Consider the following 22,536-nt stretch of genomic DNA (forward strand, 5'->3'; position numbering starts at 1 on the left):
TGCATCTGTCTGCATCTGTCCCCCTTGCTGAAACCTTGCACCCATGCAAATAAGGATTCTCTTCTTCTCTCCCCCCATCTACATACCAAAATTTGAGAGGATGACTAAAACGATGGTCATATTTGTAATCTTATACATTAGCCGAGGGCAGGATATCCAGTTTTTAACATGACACGCATTTCAGGCACTCTTTCGCTGGTAGTAAAGACGACATGAGGACTTGTCACACAGGCAGTGAAGATATACGGTTGTGGTGACAAAAGTAGCAGCGGTCAACATTCACCTGCATGTTAAGTGGCTTCAGTAAAATGTAAGAAGCCTATCCCTTATTTAAACACATGATACTGTGAGTACTTGTGAGCACATAAATCTTGGTTTGTGCTTTCTCTGTTGCTAGTTTCGAGGCAGCAGCGGATCCACTATCTGTGTATCAGTGTGGTTGAAACCCCCTGTACGTTTGTGACGTTGTAGCAAAAGTGTGAAGTCGCATCTAGTGGTGTACGACACTTGCAAGCATCCTCAGCTTGGTAATTTTTAAGTAATTCATGAACAGAGTTTGGCACGTTGTGCTTTCACGACTCCCTCGGTCAAAATCTCAACAGCCAGATCTGACAAAGAATATTTCCTTTGTTGTAGTGATGCTTATTTTTACATTAGAAGTTTGCTTTTACATTTAAATTGCTCAATCAAACTGAAAATTGTGTCTCTCAGGCATAAATCTAATAGGAAATGGCCTCATCAGTTATCTGTTAGTCACCTGGCAGCCTTGTAATGTAAAATTTGCTTTACTCTTAACATTTCTCTTTAACTTAACACCAATCAGTGTTGCTAAGTTACAGGGAAATGAACCCTCACGAACATATTAAAACCAACACGTGTTTCACAGTTTATATCACCACACAAAGATAAAAAGCACACACACACGCACACACACACACACAGATAATTTACAGGTTGCTGAGTCACTGACATGACAGATGCAGCCGCCTACAATTGCCGGCTGGTCCATGATAGGGCGCATACAGATCTGTGCTTATCTGAATAGAAAGAATGGATATATCCGGTTGGCAGCCGACTGGGGGCAGCAACTCTGAGTGGCTGGTACTGTGAGTTGCTGCTGCTTTGGTCACCACAGGAAAGGGATCCGTGGGTGCAGAGATTGCTGACAACACTGAAAGCATCCCATTTGATCACATTTATATGTACGCATGGCGAGGATGAATTAAATATGCGTGTATTCTCACATTTTAATCCGCTTTTGGATATATTTCCAAACTAGATTCCCTCCGCTTTTGGAAATGAACAAGTTTTACATCCTATTGATTGTTTTCAACCATAATCTCATTGATTTCTTCACCTCAGGTCTATTTGTATACTGGGGCCCTGCAGCATGTGCCATTCGACACGCCCACACACCAAAAAAAAAAAAAAAAAGAAGAAGAAGCCTCCATTAGCATGTGTGCTTAAACATGTTAACACTTACCGCGAAGTGGTGAGACGGGGTAAGCAAACAAGGAAGTGGTGAGGCCAAGAAGTATCAGTCGCTGACATGTCACGTCACAGTCAGTCAGCACGTTGAACAAAAGTTGTTCAAAAGTTGATATTTGGTGCTTGAGTGTTGTGGTAAAACACAAGTAGCTCTCCAGTGAAGCAGACATAGATTTTTATCAGAATCTGTTGGCATGATATTGGCAGTTTTCGTTGCACAATGTTATTTTTACCCGCATTACCATGCTCTGCCATGGTTATATGACATTTGAAATCGAGTGAAATGAAGTTTATTTTTAATATGTGTCCAGAAAACTGCCAAAAAAAAATCCCAGAAAGTGATCGATTTTGCTACCCCTGAAGCTATATTTGCTTGTTCTGGTCTTAGATCTTAGAACTGTCAGATATTTCTCCCCCTCCCTGCCTCATCAGCTTAAATAAATACAAACTAGAAATGTAGACCTCTTGACAAGTGTGTATTTATAGTCTCAAAATGAAATCACTTTTTTACAGTCCTCCGAAAGCTTGTGTAATTTGACTATGGTAGAAGAATTTTATTAGGTATCGAATCCAGCTGTAATCCCGTTAAACATAATCCTGCGAGTCAGGGCGTCCTCTGGGGTTTTTGAGTGACATCTTGGGGGTCTGATGGTGAGAACAGTCGCTGGGGGACGGCAGGTGCACGTCCTCTCTCTTAGGGGTGCTTGGCTGCCCGTCTGCCAAGGAGACAGTCCGCTGGATCATGTTGCATCACTTTGAAATTGCAAGAACCCAACCCACGTCACAGCAAGGGGGGCGACGGTGCTGCTGCTCTGTGTGTGTGTGTGTGTGTGTGTGTGTGTCTTGGTGGAAAAATTAGGCTTGCGTGTGAGTTCTACATCTGTGCAAGCAATACTGTATATATGCTGTAGTTTTGTTTAGGCTGGTATGAAGAGAGGAAATTCGAGGAGGCTCATGAAGCGTCTTGGCTGCATCTATAGAAAGGAGGAATTCTGGGAAGGTTCTTGAAGGTGTTTGTTGACTTGTCTGGGAATGTTCTAGAGGGAGCGTTCAAGAGAGAGTTTTTATTCATGACCTACTGCTTGGAGCCAGAGCATGAGGACTTGTGTAGTGGGGTCAGTTCACCCAAACCTGGTGATATCTAACAATGCAAATAGGTTAAAGAAATATTAATATTTTGGGGAAATATGCTTAGTAAGTATCTTGCAGAGAGTTAAGTGTGGAGCTAGCGAGGAGGCGGTTGGCTTAGTTTATCATAAAGACGGGAAGTAAGGGGGAAACGGCTAGCCCGGCTCCCTCCAAAGTTCAACAATCCACCTGCCAGCTCCTCTCAAGCTCACTAATCAATCAGCAGCCGGATGCAGTGTATTCTTGGAGTCTTGTCATCACGGTGAAGTTGCCAGAAGTCACTACGCCTGGTTGCCAAGTAATAGTTGAAACACATAACTAACAATAACCTTAAAACCACACATTGTTGTTTTTGTATTTTGTTTTTTTGTACACGCTGGACAAACAAGATACAGCAAGTTAGTTGGTGAGCTTTAGAGGATAACTTTTAACTTGCTCCGTACTTCATTGCAGCCATGAGAGTTGTACCATTCTTCTCATCTAACTTTGACAAGAAAGTGAATAAAAGAACTAGTCCTTTAACAAAAACCTCAGCTCACAAATGGTTTACACTTTGGTAGCTATCTCTTCAATATCTCCAGGTTTGTTAGGCCACTGTGATTTTATCCATTCATCCATTGTATTAGGGTTTCGGTAGAAATCTATAAAGTGGATATCTCAAAACTGGGACAAATAAAACCAAAACTACATGCATGGATAGATACCACTAAAAGTTAGTGAGAAAATGTATTTTTAGTAATTTGGGTAAAATCAAATATTGTAGACTTATGCTGCTTTGAAGATAACTTAGTACAACTAAGAATTTGTGAAAAATGAATTCTCTTCTGCTCTATTAAAACTAGACGCCCTCTTTGATCTTGGTAACAGACCACACAGAGCCAATTTTGAATACATGAAAAAAGAAAAAGCACGGGGAAGATTTTATCATGCAAGTGATGCTTTCACAATTGAGATTGCCCAGCTGTCATGTGTGATAAATCGGTTGCGCTCCAAGTAGCTCATGTGTTTCATAAATCATGACCAAGCATACCACACTTTTTGTCCTGAATTTATAATATATTAATAACAATTAATCAAACTAATTATCCTCTTTCTGCAGTTTCTTATCACCGAGTTTGATTCACGTTGATATGAATGTGTTTTGAGCGGACGCTGAGGTAGAGAAAAAAAAAAAAACCCACTTAAGGTGATGATGATAGATAAGCGAAGGATAATAATTTTCATTAAATGAGATGATGTGGACAGATTGGGTAGATACCGGAGAAGAATAGAGTCACAGTAGACTGTTGGAGAGAGCAGAGGCTCATGGGAAGTGTCTCAAACTCAGCCCACCCTTTATCTGGAATCTGACATGAACAAATATGTCTTTGTTTGCGACTGTGTGTGTATGTGTGGGTGTTTGCCCCTGCCTGTGTCTGACCATGTGTCATACCCTTTCTGTGCTAGGCCTCTGCGTGTGTACGTATAGAATAAGTGTTAGTATTATTGTCTTTTCAGGGCTGAGCGTTGGTCCTATGTCAGCATCTTGTATTCTTCAACCCTTTGTCACCCAGTGGGGGACGTGTTTACTATCATATCAAAGTGTCAACACAATCTAAGACCACTTTATTCCTTCTCTAGCAGGAGAGGCCAATTTTAGCCATTTCTGAATGTGCCCTTTTATTGTTTGCGGTTCTCCTTTGACATTTCAGAAGGCTACACACCGTGGCTGTAATTAACACAGCTATTATCCTATCTAAACTGTTAACCACAGAAACCACAAGGCTCCCACACAAAGACCTATCTTTATATATGCGGCTCACCACTTAGTTTATATGACTCCATAAAGCTTTACAAAGCCGCCTTTGACCATATGCAAAGCTGCTCTATCAGGCTGCTTGCAAGGAGATGTTTCATGACGCAGCACTTCAACCAACTACAGCCATTTTTAACACCCTAATGAAGCAGCTTTTTGTATGGGGTATGGTAATACTCCCTTATAAGTCCTTAAAGGTGTTACAGCTGACAGTGTGAATACAAATGAAGCAAAAAATCTAAACAAAAATTCCAAAAATAACCTTTTAAACATTTGTCTTTTCAAAAATAAGTCCTAATGCTCGTCTTCATTCATCAGGACTTTTCTATTTTTGTTCATGTGCTCTGGCAAGTGTCCTTGACGTTTGCATCCTTGCCAGCAGGATTTCATTTCTCATAAAGTACAGTGAGCATTAAAGGCTTTGCAAGACATTTATTTGGAATAGTATTGCACACATTGTGGTCTCTCCAGTGACTCAGCAGACAGTTGGTTCCTTCACTCTGTTCCTGGCTTTACATCAGCGAGAAAACTCATTTGCATTTGTATTGTGTAAGAAGAAGGTGAAGAAGAAAAACAACCCTGTGCAAAGACTTTAGGCCTCTCGGAGTATTTTGTCCACTACTGGTGTGCTAAAAGGTCTTTTCACACCAAAACAAAGACCTCAGGAATAACTTTGACTTGAGTGAATACAGGCTAGAACAGCAACTATAAAGTTAATGTAGGACTGCTTTACGCTCATTATAAATCTGTAGTTACTACCCTGCCACTAACTCTACTGTTTTTTGTTTATGTTGCTGTTCACTTATAGTCCTATAGCCATAAATTTGACTTTTCTTTAATGAAGTATAGTGTTTATAGTGTTGCACGAACCTTTCATGACACCAAATAATAGAGTTGGAGTTTGGTGGGAAAGCTGATTTTATTTCAGATCCAGCTCCAAAATCAAGGTCGTTACCAATCTGTCTCAGCTTTTATCATCTCTCTTTCTTTTCTACTAGCAAAGAGATGGTTATTTACCTAAACTGCCAATGCTGGCCTAATATCATAAATTGTATCTGTTTGGCAAAACTTGAATTTTAGTTATTTAAAACTGTTAATACTTATAATAGTTCAGAGATGTTTTCTTACTGCGTGGAGGCGTTCGCTATCGTCTTCCATCAAACTACCTGCAGTAAGTAAGATTTGATGGGAGATTTGAAAGGTGTCAGATTTGGTAAGCAAATATCAGATTTGATAAACTGCTATCAAAACCCAGTCATGCTGAATAAATACAAGTCGGTAGTATCTGCCAGGGTCTTTAGTAAAAGGCCACACCCCTTGTATTTTCTCATGACCTGTTATGAATGATAACATGCAAGTTGAATGTGTGTTTAATCCTGCGTCACACAGCAGGTCAGTGTGTGAAAGTGGTATTAAAGTGTTAGGCTGCTGATAAAAAGAACTTTGCATCACCAGTTGGCACACCTTTACTTCCCACAGGTGTTTGATACGGGCTGGAGATTCAGATTCGTCCAAATAAAAGAAGAGAACTCTTAATGTGGGTGTTGTCCACTTGAGTACATGCATTTTCACCCTCTTACAATGTCCGTCACTATTGTTACTTACTCCAGTAATCTCTTCATTGTAAAAGAAATGGATACACAATTTTTCCGTTCACTTTGACAACTTAAGTACCATCCCATCCTATCGCTTGAATTTGTGATTTGGATATATGCACGAGTGGGCGCATGTGCCAGAAGTGAATCTCACAGAGGACATTTTCAATTCCTTGATCACAGTGGGAGATTTTTTTTTCCAGTGACAGGAAAAATACTGGAAACATGTGCAGCAGGCAGCCTCTCAACACCAGACTGCCATTATGTATTCAATGTCAAATCTGCAGCACTCACGCGCACACAGTGGAGATGTGTTTGGTAGATTTTGAAGACGATGGCCACACGGTCTGCATGTATGTCGTGTCTACTTCATGTTGATTAAAGCGCTTTTAAGGCTGACTCAGAAGAATGTTAGCGCAGTCAAGCATCGATGATTACTTCTGTCTTAGTGCGGGCACATGACATTTTTCAAGCACTGTTAGAATCTGGGAATGCTGTCTTTATCAGATGATGTGTCAGATGTGAAACCCATTGATCTGTACCTTGATTCACAATGGAGTGAAATGCCAGAACACCTTCTGCTGCAATTTCAGTGTAAGGTGACAGAAAAATACTGAAATCTGTCAATTCTTTTGCAGCAGGTTCATACTTTCTTCTCTACAGACAAAAGGAGGTTTCTGAGTCTGGTTTAGCTACCTCTTAGCTGCTGCTGACATGTACAGACAGTATGTGCTAGTACTTCAAACAGCACATTCTGCCCCCAACTAATCACACCAAGGTTGAAAATGCAGGGACTTTTAATTCCTCTGTGAATTTAAACTTTGGCTTAGACATGTTTACTTTCAGTTCTACCAGCTAAGCTTCTCTTTGTGTGTCCCTCAGCAACAACTAATAGCATTTAGCTGCACACCTGCATGCTTCATGTTATGTTTACCTTATATACGCAATATATTGATATTAGACTTTTGCATGCAACTCCAGCATATCTTATCTATGGGTAGTCCATTAAATAAACAAAGTAGCTTGATATATGTTTGCTTCACTTAATACACTGTTAGACTGTCGACATTCTTATGAATTTTATTGGACCAATAATTTAGGCTTTCAGAGGAGAACATGTCCAGATAAATGGAATTGAATTTAGCTTTGGATGAGTAGTTTGATACCGCTCTCACGCCTGTACGTTCAGTATGGCTAGTGGGTGGTTAACCTAGCAAAGCATAAAGTGGGAACCCTAGCTAGCCTGGCTCTGTTTGAAGTTCGAAAATACACCTGCCAGCACCTCTAAACCTCATTAGTTAACATGTTGTATCTTGTTTGTTTAATCCGTACACAAACAGATATGTAATAAAGACAACTTATAGTTTTATGGGGGAGTTACATCTGTTTTCCAGTGTTTATGGTTTATGCTAAGTTAAGCTAACATCTCCCAGGCTCCAGCTCCCTACTTAGTGCACAGAAAGTAGTATCAATGTTCTTATCTTACTCTCGGCAAGAAATTGAATAAGAAAATGTTCCTAACTATAACTTTACCCTTTTACCATCCAATGTTACACCTGCAGGATGCTGGAACATTCACGGACTGCTAATATGGTTATGGTTTGGTTAAATTTAGGCCAAAATGGGGGCCAAATGGCGGGTGAGTGGTAGAGTTTAACCTTTTAACACAAACTACAAATTCATTATAGTAACTTTCATAAAGCCCAAAACTTATCCATCCAATTTCTGTATAATGTTTGTTTAATGTTTAATTGCAGTTTAGCTAGCTAACTTCGAGAGGTAGCTGTAGCAGTCTCATCTACTGAATTAGATTTTTTTGGGAGTTGGGAGTCTGGTCATATCAGGTCTTATTGACATACAATAGTGCAGTGAAAGCACTACTAACCTAAATGTAACTTTGGTGGACTAATGCCAATAGTTCACCCCAAATCTACACCTTAAGTGTATACTCTACTAGTTCGAATGACTATAATTTTGCATTGCAAAACCCCCGCTGGATGTTAACTAAATACAGAGAATATAGCCAAGGCAATCACTCATCATAGTTACAGTGCATGTTTTCAGAATAGCATAATTAACTGCAGTATTATTAAAAGCTAATTAGTTATCAAAGCAGGTTGGATGTATGAATTAGGCATGAGTTAAAGGTTTAGTTTTATGCCAAGGCCACACACACACACACACATAAACATAATGTTCCAAGATGAATGCTTTGAGGTGTTTGGTAGTCAGCCATGGTCCTTGTTAATGCTGCTGGTGTTCAGGCAATTCTTTGGTGTTTTTTTTTTTTTGCTATGGCTTTCTCTGCAGTGGCATTTAGTTCTAAGCTACCAAAGGAGGACAGCCGGAAACTTAAAAAACGCACACATGCACACACAGGTGGAAGTGATGCCTCTGCCATGGGTCTCTTTCTCTTTTCAAAGTCCCTAAAAGGAAGAAAGGAGCAAGAAAAGAAAGTGTGTGTGTATGCAAGTGTGTGTGTGTGTGTATATGTGTGTGTGATCCGAAGCCAGACTTTTAGGCAAAGCCAGCTCTCTACAGCTCTCAAAACCACACATGGAAACACACAGACAAGAACAATCTTCCCTACAGTTCTCAGCGAAAGCAGAAAGCTCACTGTAAAATGTTGTAAACTAACAAAACTATATTTATTTTGACATCTCTGAAAGTCCTGGAAAAGTTTACTCTGCTCTCCCTTATTTTTCTAGTTTATAATAGAAGACATGAAGCAGCAGCAAACCAACAAGCACAGCAACCTGCACCGCGAAGACCAGCACATCACTGTGGAGGAGCTGTGGAGGAGCTGGAAGACCTGTGAAGGTAAAGAAAGGTCCAACCAAGGTCACTAACACAAACACCTCTACATTTACTCTCCTAATGTCTAATGAAGTAGAAGAGGAGGGAGGGAGGCAGAAGAAAATACTTAAGTCTATATAAATACGCCAAATCACATGACACAGGTGTTATTTCTGGTAATCAGTAATCAGCAGGTGAGACACCCTTCTGACAGGCTGATGGTGTCACCTTAAAACTCAACAATACTTCTATGAGCTCAACACTCCCAGCACTGATGGAGAGAGTGAATTATGTACAGTACATATGCAAAATACTCTTTAAAATTTAAGCGCTATTTTATTCACCATCTGTAATGACACATCTGTGATTTGTCTTTAAAGACAACTTCCAATCTGTGATTCTCAGTCTGTACATGTGCAAGTGTTTGTTTATCACTCCGGAAATATCTGTGACGCTAAGAGGTTTTGGAGCAAGTTTTCTTAACACGCGCTCATGCTTCCTTAGCATCTGAAATAAACACACACACTGCAGAAACTAATCATAGCATTCAGTTACTAACTGTGACAAGGTGGACGCAGGATTCTTCTGTTACCTGCACTGCCTTTGCCACCTAGAAACCACAACAACCATGTGTGTTATATTTTGAAAAAAATATTAAAGGAAATATACGATATTTTTCTTTACCCCACACTTTACCCCAATTATATCATTTATTAGCAGAAACAGCTTAATAAATGGTTTATAACACACTATAATGTGGTTTTTTAGCAGATAAAAGTGTTATCCATCTACTGTATTTGTCAACTGCTATAAATCCCGTGGGCGTCCATAACTGGATGCAGGATGAATGGCAAAAGGGTGAAGGTGAAGTTAAAATTGTTGACAAATACTGTACATTAATAAACACTTAAAATGTCTGTTAATAACTACATTATAGTGTGTTATAAACCATTTATTAAAAATTTATATATTGCGTATAGATGCTAAAAAGGGGAACTTAAAGTGGAGTTTCATAGGTTGCTGGGTCACACTCTTTGCTAGTTTTAGTATATTCCTGGCTGTGCAAAATGTATGTTTCTCTCTCAACTTTATTGAAAACAGTCCAGTGCCAGGGAATTCAATTATGACAAAAAAAAACTCCCTCTATGCATTTCTGTTGATAAAATTATTAGCTGAATGCTTAAAACTGCCCTCTTTTCTCTCTCCCTCTATCAGTCCACAACTGGACCACGGAGGACACGGTGCAGTGGCTGAAGGAGTCGGTGGAGCTGCCTCAGTATGAGAGGAACTTCCGGGACTTCCGGGTCACAGGGAACACATTACCACGGTTAGTGCAACTCACCTCGAAACAACCTCCTACTCTCTTTATCACTCACAAACTCTCATTAACCTGTGCAGTGCATCCCTGCTCCACTTTCAGTACCGCTGTTAATAAGGCAAAAAATATTATTCTGCACTTTCTTGGCAAATGTTACAAGTGCTTAATGTCATTTCTTTGCCTCTAATTAGGTTGTTTTGTTGTTGAGGAGCAGTGAAATGTGTTTATGAACAGAAGCCTTATTATGATTTTTGTTACAATACCCAAAGGCAGCTTTAGTTTTCATTACTCTGTTCAATGCTGCCCACTGCTGGTCATAAAAGGTAACACAAGGGGGAAAAAGACATGCAAGCAGATTTCTCTCCTCAGTGTATTTGTGACTGTATTGTTCTTTTAGAAAAGTTTCCTCATCTGTTGTTCACATTGTGTCTGGTTTTGCAACCTCCACCATAACCTCTGTTTTTCAAGACCACATCAATTTACTTTACATGATGTTAAACGCATCCATCATTACTATCTGTAAATAGTTCCATCTTTAAATAGTACTCAAATTACATCCAGAAATCCTACCGATAGCACTGTGAGGACGAAAATGTTAACAAAGAAATATGAGCGCCGACAATTACAGAAGAAACTCAGACAGTGGCGGGACACTTGTGGAATGTGACTCGCTGCAAACTGCATGAGTAGATGGGAAGGGTGGGTGAGAAGGGGGGAGTTATTGAGGGGTTTCGTGTTACGACACAGGGCCGCTGGGCGCTGACTCATGAAGTGATGTCACAGGGAAGGGGTACAGTTTCCACAGACTGCCATGTTGTCTGAGCCATTTAAGATGGTGCTGGTATGCGGACGCTTCTCGTGGGAAGAAGAAGAAAAACGAGGAGACGGTGGTGTCATGGAGGTCGAACTAGGCAGAGAGCACATGAGAATGATCTGGTGTTTCAGTGATCTCCATTCGCTGTAGTCGTAATATGCTGCTGCGCATCCCACGCATAGCCACACAATCATGTCTGTACTTCTTAGTATTTGAGCAATATACAGCTTTAAGACCCGTACTGATATTTTTTAGATAAAGGTAGTTGAGATTGAATTAATCCATCCATTTTTGAGTCACTTTTTATTATCATTTCATCATTTTTGTGCTTATATTATAATTTTTTTTTTCTCAGAATTAGTTTTTGTCAGTTTTTTGACTCATCTGGAGACATGAGACACTAAAGTGGATACATACTATGACTTTGCAGCCCTTTTTTAGTCACTAAACCATGAAATTGTGTTCGTCTTTATTTATTAAAGGACCTACACAAGCTGAAACAGTGAATAAAACAGAGAGAGAGAAATGGTGAGACGACTTATAGTAGGACATACAGTACCTCACATAATGTAAATACTAGTGACAGTTATATGAGGTACATGAGCTCTCCATTCAGCACCACAACACAAAAAGACATGCATTACTGCCTGTTACTACTCGTTCAATTAACCTTTTTGTTTCCCTCCATGACTTTCTTCTTAAATTCTCATGACTTTTATTGGCTCACAGCAGGACCAGTCTAGTGTGGTCTGATTGAAGTAGCCAGTAAAAAGTACTGTTTATATTATTTTTATTATATGTTTACAGCAGTAATGTAGTCAAAGAAGTTGAAAACAGGCTATTTAACTTACATTTTCTCACATAAAGCTGTTGGATGAATAGAAAAGTGTCTTCCAAGTTCAGCAGTGAAAACACTCTTTTGCGCTCCTGTGCTTTTCAGACATGTGCAACACGTGTCAAAACAGCCCGGCATCAGGTTCTATTTAGCCACAGTTCATCTGGGCTTCTTTATATCTTTAGTCAGCAAATTGAATAGTTGAAAAATTGTGGAAACACAAAATCTTGCGATCCTGTTGTTGAAGTTGGCTTAGGAAATATTCCTTAAAAGCTCCAAAAGTCTAATATATTAGTCCTACCATAACTTGAAGGGCACGCCTTAATGTGTTATTCATTCTGAAACCCTTAAAATCACACGTAATGTGTATTATTTTAAGGGCTTATTGTTATTTTAAATGATAAGGAGTAACAGACGTTGGGCCTTGTTTTCCAGCAGGCGCAAGGCCAGCGCTGGTCCAAACGCAGAATTTCCTGAGGCGCAAGTCTACTTTTTGTGCGTCTGTGTCTGTTTGGTGATTTCCAGGCACCGAAGGAGCACACTTGACACTGACATGGGAGGAGAGGCATGGCTGAGGCTGTGTTTATGCAGATTAGGCGGTGCAGTGTAATTGGTGCTCATTTTGGCAGACGCAGGGCAATTTTCATGGCCTCAGTTGGCAGAGGCGCACAGACGTCTCCGAAATCACCAAACAACTTTCATTTCAGTTTGCTACACAGTTTTTTTTAATTTCCTGTCGATTGACATGATAATCAAAACACAATTTTGTTTTTAAGGAAAATTCTGACCAATAATATCATCCACATGAGCGTAATCCGGTGACCCAGAGTTCAGAAATACATTCTGTCGGATTCTGTTTCCCAGAACAACCAGTAGAATGTCTGATCTCTTTCCATGTTTATTAAACAGCTGTAGTCCTCACACAGCAGGAGGAATGATACGTGTGTTTCATCTGCAGTCTCTAATTTGAGAGAGGGGCTGTGCATCAGTTTACACAGGGATTGCACAGCAGAGGAAGCTTCATTAATTATTTAAATCTTCCAATGTGGCAATAGGATCAGTCAGGATCTGCAGTAATTAATGTTCCGCATTTTCTAAACATCAGACTGGAAAGCTGTTGCTCACATATTCCAAGTTTGACTATAAAATAATTTGAAGTAACACAGCTGTCCTCAGGATGTGTCCTGAGCTCCAACAAATCCGTCTGGACATTTTTATTAAATAAAAGATCAAACTGAGTTTAGAGAATCAAAATATTTTTTCTATCATGTCACAAGGATTATTACAGTGAGTTTTCAGTCTTGCACATGGACATGTATCCAATCAGTGTGTAAAATAGCCTTTGACAACCGGAGGTCCTGTGTGCACTCTTCCTAAACAGAGTAGGCATACATCAACATCCTGTATGCCATGAACAAATAAAACATGTTTGTGAAAACATTTTAAAACAGGTTTAAACACAATCCTGCTTACTTTACAGACAGCCAGCACTTCATTCATCCCTCAAATATTTCAGCGAAACAGTGGTAGAACTTGTGCTTTTCAAACACTAACCAGCAAATCTCCAAACCTGATTTTGGATCTGTCTATTTAAGGATATTGTATATACTTAAAAGCATAAATGATGATTTTCAGAGGAGGAGAACCACAGAGTTTAAGTGTATTAATTATCCTATATTAACTGGCAGCAGCACCGGTATGCCAGCACACATGAGAACACATCAGCTTTATTTTCATTCTGTTCATTGTCAGCATATTTGGATTGATGTATATTAATATATGGGGTGTCCTCAATTTGTGTTTTGGAACATCAGCTGCTTCACAGAGGTGAACTCATTTCTCACTCAGCCTCTCTCCCCCGTTTCACCTGTTGCTGCATTTAAAGAGAATGAGAGGAACTTGGTCATTACTGAAACCTGCCCCGACTCCACCTGCACATAATGCATTCCTCCCACTAATAACATATTCACTCTCTCCTCCACATTATGCCTGGCTGAGCCCAGAGTGCACTAGTGCTGATGGTTGGGAAAATTGCAAAAATATGTTGGTCACACCCACACATGCCATACGCCAGGAATTAAGACTTGGATCTGCGCCCTATTCTGGGAAGAGAGGGCCCGCTGACTTAACTGTACAGACATAGACAAATGTAATAATTGAATTCTGACTACATGCACTAAATATCCTCACTCTCACTGCAGATTTTTCTTTCTCTCTATGTTTCAGAATAGCGGCAAATGAGCCGTTGTTTATGTCGATGCAGCTAAAGATATTAGACCAACGACATAAACAAAAACTAAACCTAAAGGCACTAGATGCAGTGCTTTTTGGCCCCCCTCTCCGTAAGTATGCACGGTATTTTGAACACCATCAGTATTTATTAAAGGGAAATGTATAGTATTTGCAAAAACCACCAATGTTCTTGCCTCCCTACTGCAGGTCCACAGCATAACTGGATGAAAGACTTCATCCTAATGATTTCCATAGTGATTGGTGTCGGGGGCTGCTGGTTTGCCTATGTGCAGAACAAGTCCAGCAAGGTGCACATCTCTCAGATGATGAAGGATCTGGAGAGCCTGCAACATGCTGAACAGAGCCTCTTCGACATGCAGAGCCGGTAAGAGAATGAAAGTGGTTCTAATTTAATGTACACCAATCCAGAGAGATAGAGGATGGAACGGATCTTAAAACATGAACCATGTCAAATGTTATGTTCTAAACTGGTCTGGTCTCGTCTTCTCTCTTCCCTCTTGTCTCGCAGGCTGGATAAGGCACAGGAGGAGAACCGGACGGTGGCTGTGGAGAAGCAGAACCTCGAGCAGAAGATGAGGGACGAGATCACCGGAGCCAAAAAAGAGGCTCACAGGCTTCGAGAGCTGCGAGAGGGCGCCGAATGTGAGCTCAGCCGACTCAAATATGCTGAGGAGGAACTAGTACAGGTAGGGCTTCCCAGACTACATGTTTCCCTGAAATGCTACATGCATGAGGTAAACTCATGAATGTATTTTAAGAGCTGGACACCGGACTCAAAGATGGCACTTGTTCAGTCGAATGGGAATTGCTCGCCCAGTGCATGAGCCAAAAAAGTTTCTAGCTTCCGGGTTTACTTCTGGGTCTACGGCCCACTGATTATGTGTAGTAGTATTTCTCCTGCTGGCCCTGCACTTGAGTTCCCACTCGGCCCATAGACTTTACGTTGAGATGACGTCATAGATTTTAAAATATGTTAGATAAGAGGGTCCAACAGTGGACCTCAGATTTCTGAACCCCAGGTCTGCGAGGTCTGCCACAAAAGTATATAAGCAAATCGGCTACTACTTTACATTAAATTTAACACCTTTTCACTCATAATGGAGAGCTAATAGTATCTTCTGTGTAATAAAATATGCTATAAGTGAAATAAAAATCGTAGAGAGCCACAGAAAGAGTGAAATGTTGGGCAGATATAAATGTATCTTCAGTCTTTAAGATGTTTGTAGCTAACTAGCTAACTTCTACATGCTAACTAGCATTTTAACATTAGCAAGGTGTGGAAAAAAACAAAATATGATCCAACTTTATGCTGATGTTAAACATTAAGATAACAGATATGCTGCTAAATATTTGCTTGTTGAATTTGTAACTAACTAGCTAACTACTGAATGCTACCTACCTGACCTCTGACCTTTTAGTTTGTAGAAGCTAGAAAGTGAATAAATATATTATTGCAAGAAATTTAGTGTATTTACAACTTAAAAGACTTTATATGCATGATGCAGTTTAAATATTAAAATTTAAATAATCCATTCATCAGATGGCTAAATAATGTCTTACTGTTCAATCAATGAAAACCGGAATTTGTTTACTTTTGGCTTCTTCATGATCTGCCTACTTTCAGTTTCTATGCAGACATCAGGAATATTCTATTGGCTCATGTATGCAGGACAGTCACATTTATGATCATTACATGAATAAGCTTTTAAATATTCTATTCAAAGAGCCAATATATGGACCATTACTTATGCATGTAAATGTATTCATTTCTGCTGCTAAAACACCTCGAAATGAAAAGATTCATTTCATATTTTTCATGTTAAATTTTCATTTCTCCCACAAAATGCCTTCTTTGCATACGCACAAGATTGCCCCATTTCCATCCACATAAAAAAATACACCACCAATATATCTAACAGTTCCTCTTGGTAATGAGTTCTCCACTCGCAGACGAGCCAGAATTGGGCTCATTTTTACACAGCGAAGTCAGAATTTAAACAGTAAAATGCAGCTCATTTGAAATTCAAAAAGCACTCGCCCTCACTTACAGTATTTGATCAACAATCTCATGGGAAAAGTTGTTAAATATTTGACAGTGAATTTCACCTTGATGTATCCTGTACCTCCCGTGTAGGTGCGAAAGGCTCTGAAGCGAGCAGAGAAAGAGATGCAGTCAGAGCAGTCGGTGCCTGAAGCTCTCCAAAAGTGGCTCCAGCTCACGCATGAGGTGGAAGTTCAGTACTACAATATCAAGAAACAGAGCGCTGAGTTTCAGCTCTGCGTCGCCAAGGACGAGGTAACATCAGATGCTCTTACCTAAAGTGACTCGCAATGTTTTTTTGTTACCACTAAGCTAACCTGCAAACACCTGGCTTGTGATTTAAGACCTTTTTAGCATCAGTTTGCTTTACACACCACAAAGGTGATAAGAGGGTTTTTTAGTGTTCAGCATATTACATGCGGTGGAGATTGTGCAATATTTGAATTGGAGAAATTTGAATTTATATCTCTCAAATGAATGCATTTGATTTGGTTAGATTCTATTTTAAACTGACAGAAGTTGCTTGAAATTATTACATACTGTATATAACCATTTACAAACATTTATTTTAACAAATTAAAAATGTATTTCAGGCATCCTCAGTTCAGTGTCCTGGGCGTTGAGAGGCAGGAGCCTTCCGAATTAAATGCCGCCAAAAATGTTTCCAATCAGGTCTCAGCAAACTATAACAGCTTTCCAGAGACTTATAAATGCAGAAATATCTCAGGAAGCTGAATCTGAATTAAGTGTGAGTCTATTTTAAATTAAAGTAACAATCTCGAAGATCTCTGTTTCGTTTTCTTTGGCGGCACCTGTGGCGATAAGCAGTAATTGCAGGTGTGTTATTGGACCTCACTCAACCTCAGTCCTCCAGATTAAACAGTGTCACTGTGTCACGCTAGCAGAGACTGGAAAAAAACGTATGCCGCTTTGCAGGTGAACCGACCACTGGGTAATGGAAAAATGCGCCACTAACTGCGCTACCTGTGATTTGAATGCATGGCTGGAAAGTCGCCACCAACACCCAGTTCTTAATAGTCATAATACTGTAAATGCAAGTGCTTTCATCAGTGATTTATCGGCAATAAATAGTGATAGACATTTATTTAAATGAAAATCTTCGAGATTATTACATTAAATTTCAACCAATTGGAATCCATTTCAAAAAACATTTTAAAAGTCACATTTTTCAACAAGTTCAACATTGTAATATGAGCATGCCACAAACAACTATATGCAAGTCTAATAAAGTTTTATACTGGCACCAAGCTCCTTAATAAACCACAGTAAATCTACAGAATTGAATTATCCACCAATACAATTAATGGTCCCATTTTCCTAATTTGCTTTTCTTAACGATTTGGCCAAATTATGTTTTAAGTGCATTGCTCTTTTTTGTTTTGTTACTTGTATCTGACAGAAGTCCGTAATTCAGGCTGGAGAGGATATGTGCAAACATACAGTAGATTGATTAATGAGATGACATCAGTCTCCTTTCCATTTCAGTTCAGAGAGTCCCTTAAGACTTGCAATCAGTTTTCTTGAAGAGCCTCCAACAGACCTCAGAGTTTCATTAGTCATAGTAGAGAAATGATATTGTTCAAATAAATGTTGTTTCAGAGGCTTTCCCACCCTGATATTAATATTCTGTTTGATACAAGAAACAACAGTATCAAAACAAGCTCTCAAGAACCCTTAAAACCACAGAGGGGAATTCTGGATAGAGATAATGAGCCAAAAATTGATTTTGAAATGTTTTGTTTTTGCATTTCAGGCAGAGAAAATAAAAAAGAAGAGAGGTTCTGTTTTTGGAACTCTTCATGTAGCCCACAGTTCATCACTGGATGAGGTGGACCACAAGATACTAGAGGCCAAGTAAGAGCACACACACACACACACACAATTAATTTAATGCAGCAGACAGTCTTATTTTAAATGACGTATGAACAGTACATATGTATGTACAGCCAAACAGTTGGCTACAGGAGGTTTCATCACTGTCCTTGACCAGCCTTATTGATTTGTAGTAATGTGAACCAATGACACTACTTATTGATACTGAATGTTACACAGAAGGTCCTTGTGTCATATTGAATACCAGGTCATGTTATGCTGGCATGTTATCAATATGATAGCATGGAAATCTGCTGTTGTTTGCAGTATGTTTTGTTTTGCCCATATACATTTATATATATATACACATGTAATATTCATCATCTGCTGAGAGGTTAAATGAGGGTTTTGGTGCCATTTCACACCAACAAAAGGTCAGCTCAGTTTGCATGTGTGAAACCCAAACAGTGATGATATCTGACTGTATAGTGTCAAAGTTCTGGCACAGACTTGACCACATTACTCTGTTTTGTTAAATCTTTTCAGTAACCACCTAAAATTTCTTAAACTTAGAACTTTATCTATCTTGTATCTAACCAAGTTGTCCTACTTTGATAAAGGATTCCTTGATCTTTAAGGAAAAGTCACAAAAAAGAGAGAACAAAGTCAAATCTTTTATATGAACACTTTAATAAGCAGAAGAATATAAAACCAGCAGGCTTCTGTGCAAATCCTGACTAATCAAAGCAAAGACGACTTTTTACTGAGTCTGACACAATTTGAAAAAGTACAATTAATGTACGGACTTTGTTGCAGGAGCACAGCCCTTCTCATTCGTCTGTTTTTTTTTTGTTTTTTTTTAGGAAAGCCCTCTCAGAGGTAACAGCATGCCTGAGGGAGCGACTGCATCGCTGGCAACAGATTGAGAAGCTTTGCGGCTTCCCTGTTGTCAACAACTCGGGGCTGCCGAGCCTGACAGCCAGCCTCTACTCAGACCACAGCTGGGTGGTGATGCCGCGAGTCTCGGTGCCTCCCTACCCTATCGCAGGAGGAGTGGATGACCTGGACGAGGATACGCCTCCCATCATTCCACAGTTCACAAGTGAGGAAGCCAGCAGAGGATTTTGATACTTTCTACTTTGATGTGAAAATGAATGCAGAAATTATAACAAGGTTTTTCTCTGGCGCTTTATCACCCTTTCCTCAGCAGCCACGTTGATCCGGCCCTCGCTGACACGCAGCAGCAGCCTGTGTCGTTCCCGACGGAGCCTGCTGAGCTCCCCGCAGTCCTCGCTGATGTCTCCAGACCCCGACCTGCTGTCCATGGCCAGCTCGTCCCTCTCCTATCGCCCCGAGGCAGACGACGAACATATCATGTTCAGCTCGGATAGGAGGGGGTATGTAGCGGTGGCCGGAACGCCGCGGAATGGTTTTACAGTTTGGACTCACAGGTGTTTTATCCAGACATTCTCACTAACGCTTTAAGCTTGGGGGTTAAATGGCAACGTTCGTTATCAGGTGATGTAGTGTGTGGAAGATGCATGAATTACCTCCACTGGAAGCTGCACATGATACACCGTCATTAACTAACATAATTAAGTAGCACTTTTTCCCCAATTTGCTTTACTAATGTGTCAGTAAAAACAAAAAGAAAAAAAGTGGCCAAAAAAGTCTGTGCATGGTCAGTAGCACTGTGTAGAATAAATTAACATTAAATTACATTATTTAGCACCAAGTTAGATATATCTGAGCTTTCAAAAAATTAGTTTCCCAGATTTAATAAAACTTTATGGTGAATGGTGACATAAACAGTATTTACAAGTTGGAAACTGGTTATTAACAGTGGTGGGAAATCCCACATGACATGAATGCAACATTAGTATTATTGGAGGGCCTCAAAGGTAGCAAAAAGGTAATTCAGTCTGATATTTTAACTGTATAGTCTGGGAAAAATTATGAGATTAAAATGACCAGATTTAAAAAGTCACCATGAGACTCACTACATTTTGAAGCTTCAAAGTTACAGAAATTAAGACATTTTCATGGGCACAGATGAATTTTATCCCTTTTTTTCTGATAATTTGATGTGATACTTACAGTTTGGCAGTTGTGACACGTGTGCGTCTGCTCTTCTCTCTCAGGGAACCGGCTCAGGAGGGCGGCTCCGACACAGACTCTCTCAGCTCCTCCATTGGCCGCAAGCAGCTGCACAACCCCTGCACGCCAGGCTCAGAGACGCCCTACCGCAAGATCTCCCGTGAGGAGCTGCTGCTGTTCAGCCAGACTCCCGAGCTCCCTGCCTCCACCGCCTCCACCACCCACACCAGCAGCAGCAGCAGCAGCAGTCTCAGGGAATCCACGCCTCCTCCCATGCCTCCCACTCCGGCCACCACCCCCTCCGGCCCACCCTCCACCTCGCCGTCCCCGGCCTTGGAGCACCACCCTTTTGCACACAGAGGCTCGCCCGACCTCACCCGCATCATACCGGAGTCCCAGAGCGCGACCTTCTCGCAGGGGAACGTCACCTCTGCGACAGGGAAGGGCATGTACAACGGTATCCTGGAGAAGTCCTACAGCTTCGGCCAGCTGCCCGCGAGCATGCTGCCCAACGTGGGGCGTTACCCATCTCTTACCTCTCTGGACTCGGAAGGCCGGAGTTTGGGAAGGGAACACAAGCTCCAGAGCACCTCCTCCCAGGACTCCAGCGACAATGGAGAGAAAATCAAGCGCTCCTCCTCTAAAATTAAAAGCTTATTTAAGAAGAAAAAATAAAAACTTGCAAAGATAGTGAGAGACAAAAATAAAAATATTGAGAATTGTTTTAGCCCTAATACTATGTAAAAATGGACATCACTGTAAGCTAAAACATTTCATTTTCTCTTTTTTTTTCTTTTTTGGTGGTCAAAGATGGAATGTAGCTCAGTCTGGGTGCCTTCAAACGTTCCCCAGAGTGGTAGCATTATTTTTCAATAATGCCTTTTTATGTAGTTCACTCGGGCCTCACAGGGAAACCTGCAAAGGACAAGGAAGAGTCAATGAAAGGTCAAAGGTCATGCCAGTTGTCGTACAGACAGCCATAACACATGACCTGTTTACTGTCTTCTTTTAATTTTGAACCAAAAAGTCACTAAGTGTCGGGGTCTAAAGGTGCAGTCCATAAATTTATTTTTAAGCACACAGTGTGACTCAGAAAATTCTCATGTGTAGTGGAAAAAAAAAAAAAGATCAGAGGATTTCTTAGAACATTTCTTGACAGTTTCCTTCTATGGTGTCCTAACCACTTTCCCCTTTCAAATTATGGATTGCATCTTGCGAAGTGTTCGGGTCACGAGCCGTCTGTGCTTGAAGTGAGCTCCAGTTTACGGAGGCTCCTGAACTCACGTACTTGATTAATTTCCTTTGGAAAAAAAAAAAAAAAAAATCCTGCTAAGAGTTTGTTGCACTACTGCTTTCCTGGTATTTTGGGAAAGAGCCGCTGCTGGCGGAGTACATATTAAATAAAAATATAGAGATGAGAGGAATACATGGGCAGCAGCATTGGAGACTCAACACATGATGTCAGAGCCAAAATTATCTGATGTGTCTTTAATGCTGCTGCTTATGCATGTCTCAATATATATATATATATATATATAAATATACATATATATACTTTGTTTTCACATTATTATGTTCTTATAGATGTTTTTAAATAGATTTATATTGGTGGGGGTTCCTATGAGCTGATCTTTACTGAAGAAAGTTCATTGCATATGCAGATTTAACCCGCACCAGTTCAATGACCAGTGTCATTTTCCCTGTAATCTAGCTGTCCCTTACTACTTGATTAACTGCATCCTGTAGCCATACCAACATACCATTTCCATTTTTTGTCTTAATTACCCCTATCCCCTTCCAAAACTTGGTGTCACTACCAGATTTTGCTCAAATTGTCTGTGCAAATAATTCTTTGCCAAATGCGTGGTATTGCCAGATTAATGGATACACACACGTGCCAGGAAGTTTAAGACGATTGCAGGAATGTAATTTTTTAAAAAGAGAATCTGTAATCGACAGCCGACCACGCTGTCTGTACTGTGTCAGGCATTTTAAGGCAAACACTAAGGATTATTTGTTAACCATTTGATCCACGTCTGATCGATACACCAAGATCTGCCACCCGCCACACACTAAGCTCGAAGCTGACCCATGCAATACGGTCCTGTTCCTCACCTCTGGGCCTGCTCCGAGCGCACTGATGTCAAGAGCTCCTGCTTCACACTGTGATTTCTGCCTTCTTCCCTTCATCCTGGACTGGCTGTCACTGCTGCAACTTATGTCGACAGGGTCACGTGACTATGTGACGACCATGTCAGCAGCGACATGACGCCGTGTACGAGGTGTGTCTGGGTGACAGGACGACACAATGGACGCGAGGATCCAGTGGCCTCTGTTTTTAAAACAATATATATATATATATTTGAAAGGTCGTGGACAATACAGCACACAATGAAGGAAATAGAAGTCAGAACTGCAAGACGAGGAGAAAATGAATGTTTACGAGACATTAGGGTTTTTTTGAGAACATTTTGTGTGTGAATATTTGTATACTGTAGAAGAATTAATAAAAAAATTGAGGCATCAGTGATGTTTCAGAGTCA

The 22,536-nt window shown here is 40.3% G+C and overlaps 1 protein-coding gene across 5 annotated transcripts in view; it reads left to right on the forward strand.

Moving 5' to 3' along the window:
* The window catches only part of stim2b (stromal interaction molecule 2b), a 44,368-nt gene extending 21,832 nt beyond the window's left edge, over window positions 1–22,536 (forward strand). For 2 of the 5 annotated variants that reach the window (XM_044341031.1, XM_044341035.1), the window contains exons 3-12: window positions 8,715–8,826; window positions 10,018–10,129; window positions 13,996–14,111; window positions 14,209–14,386; window positions 14,531–14,708; window positions 16,157–16,318; window positions 17,838–17,938; window positions 18,760–18,998; window positions 19,104–19,347; window positions 20,038–22,536. In XM_044341031.1, the coding sequence (XP_044196966.1) occupies window positions 8,715–8,826; window positions 10,018–10,129; window positions 13,996–14,111; window positions 14,209–14,386; window positions 14,531–14,708; window positions 16,157–16,318; window positions 17,838–17,938; window positions 18,760–18,998; window positions 19,104–19,347; window positions 20,038–20,668 (2,073 nt within the window). In that variant the 3' untranslated portion in view covers window positions 20,669–22,536. The remainder of the gene's footprint in view (window positions 1–8,714; window positions 8,827–10,017; window positions 10,130–13,995; window positions 14,112–14,208; window positions 14,387–14,530; window positions 14,709–16,156; window positions 16,319–17,837; window positions 17,939–18,759; window positions 18,999–19,103; window positions 19,348–20,037) is intronic. The other 3 variants (XM_044341033.1, XM_044341032.1, XM_044341034.1) reach the window with 3 other exon arrangements.

The sequence above is a fragment of the Thunnus albacares genome, chromosome 22 (genome assembly GCF_914725855.1).
Source record: "Thunnus albacares chromosome 22, fThuAlb1.1, whole genome shotgun sequence".
Taxonomy (NCBI): domain Eukaryota; kingdom Metazoa; phylum Chordata; class Actinopteri; order Scombriformes; family Scombridae; genus Thunnus; species Thunnus albacares.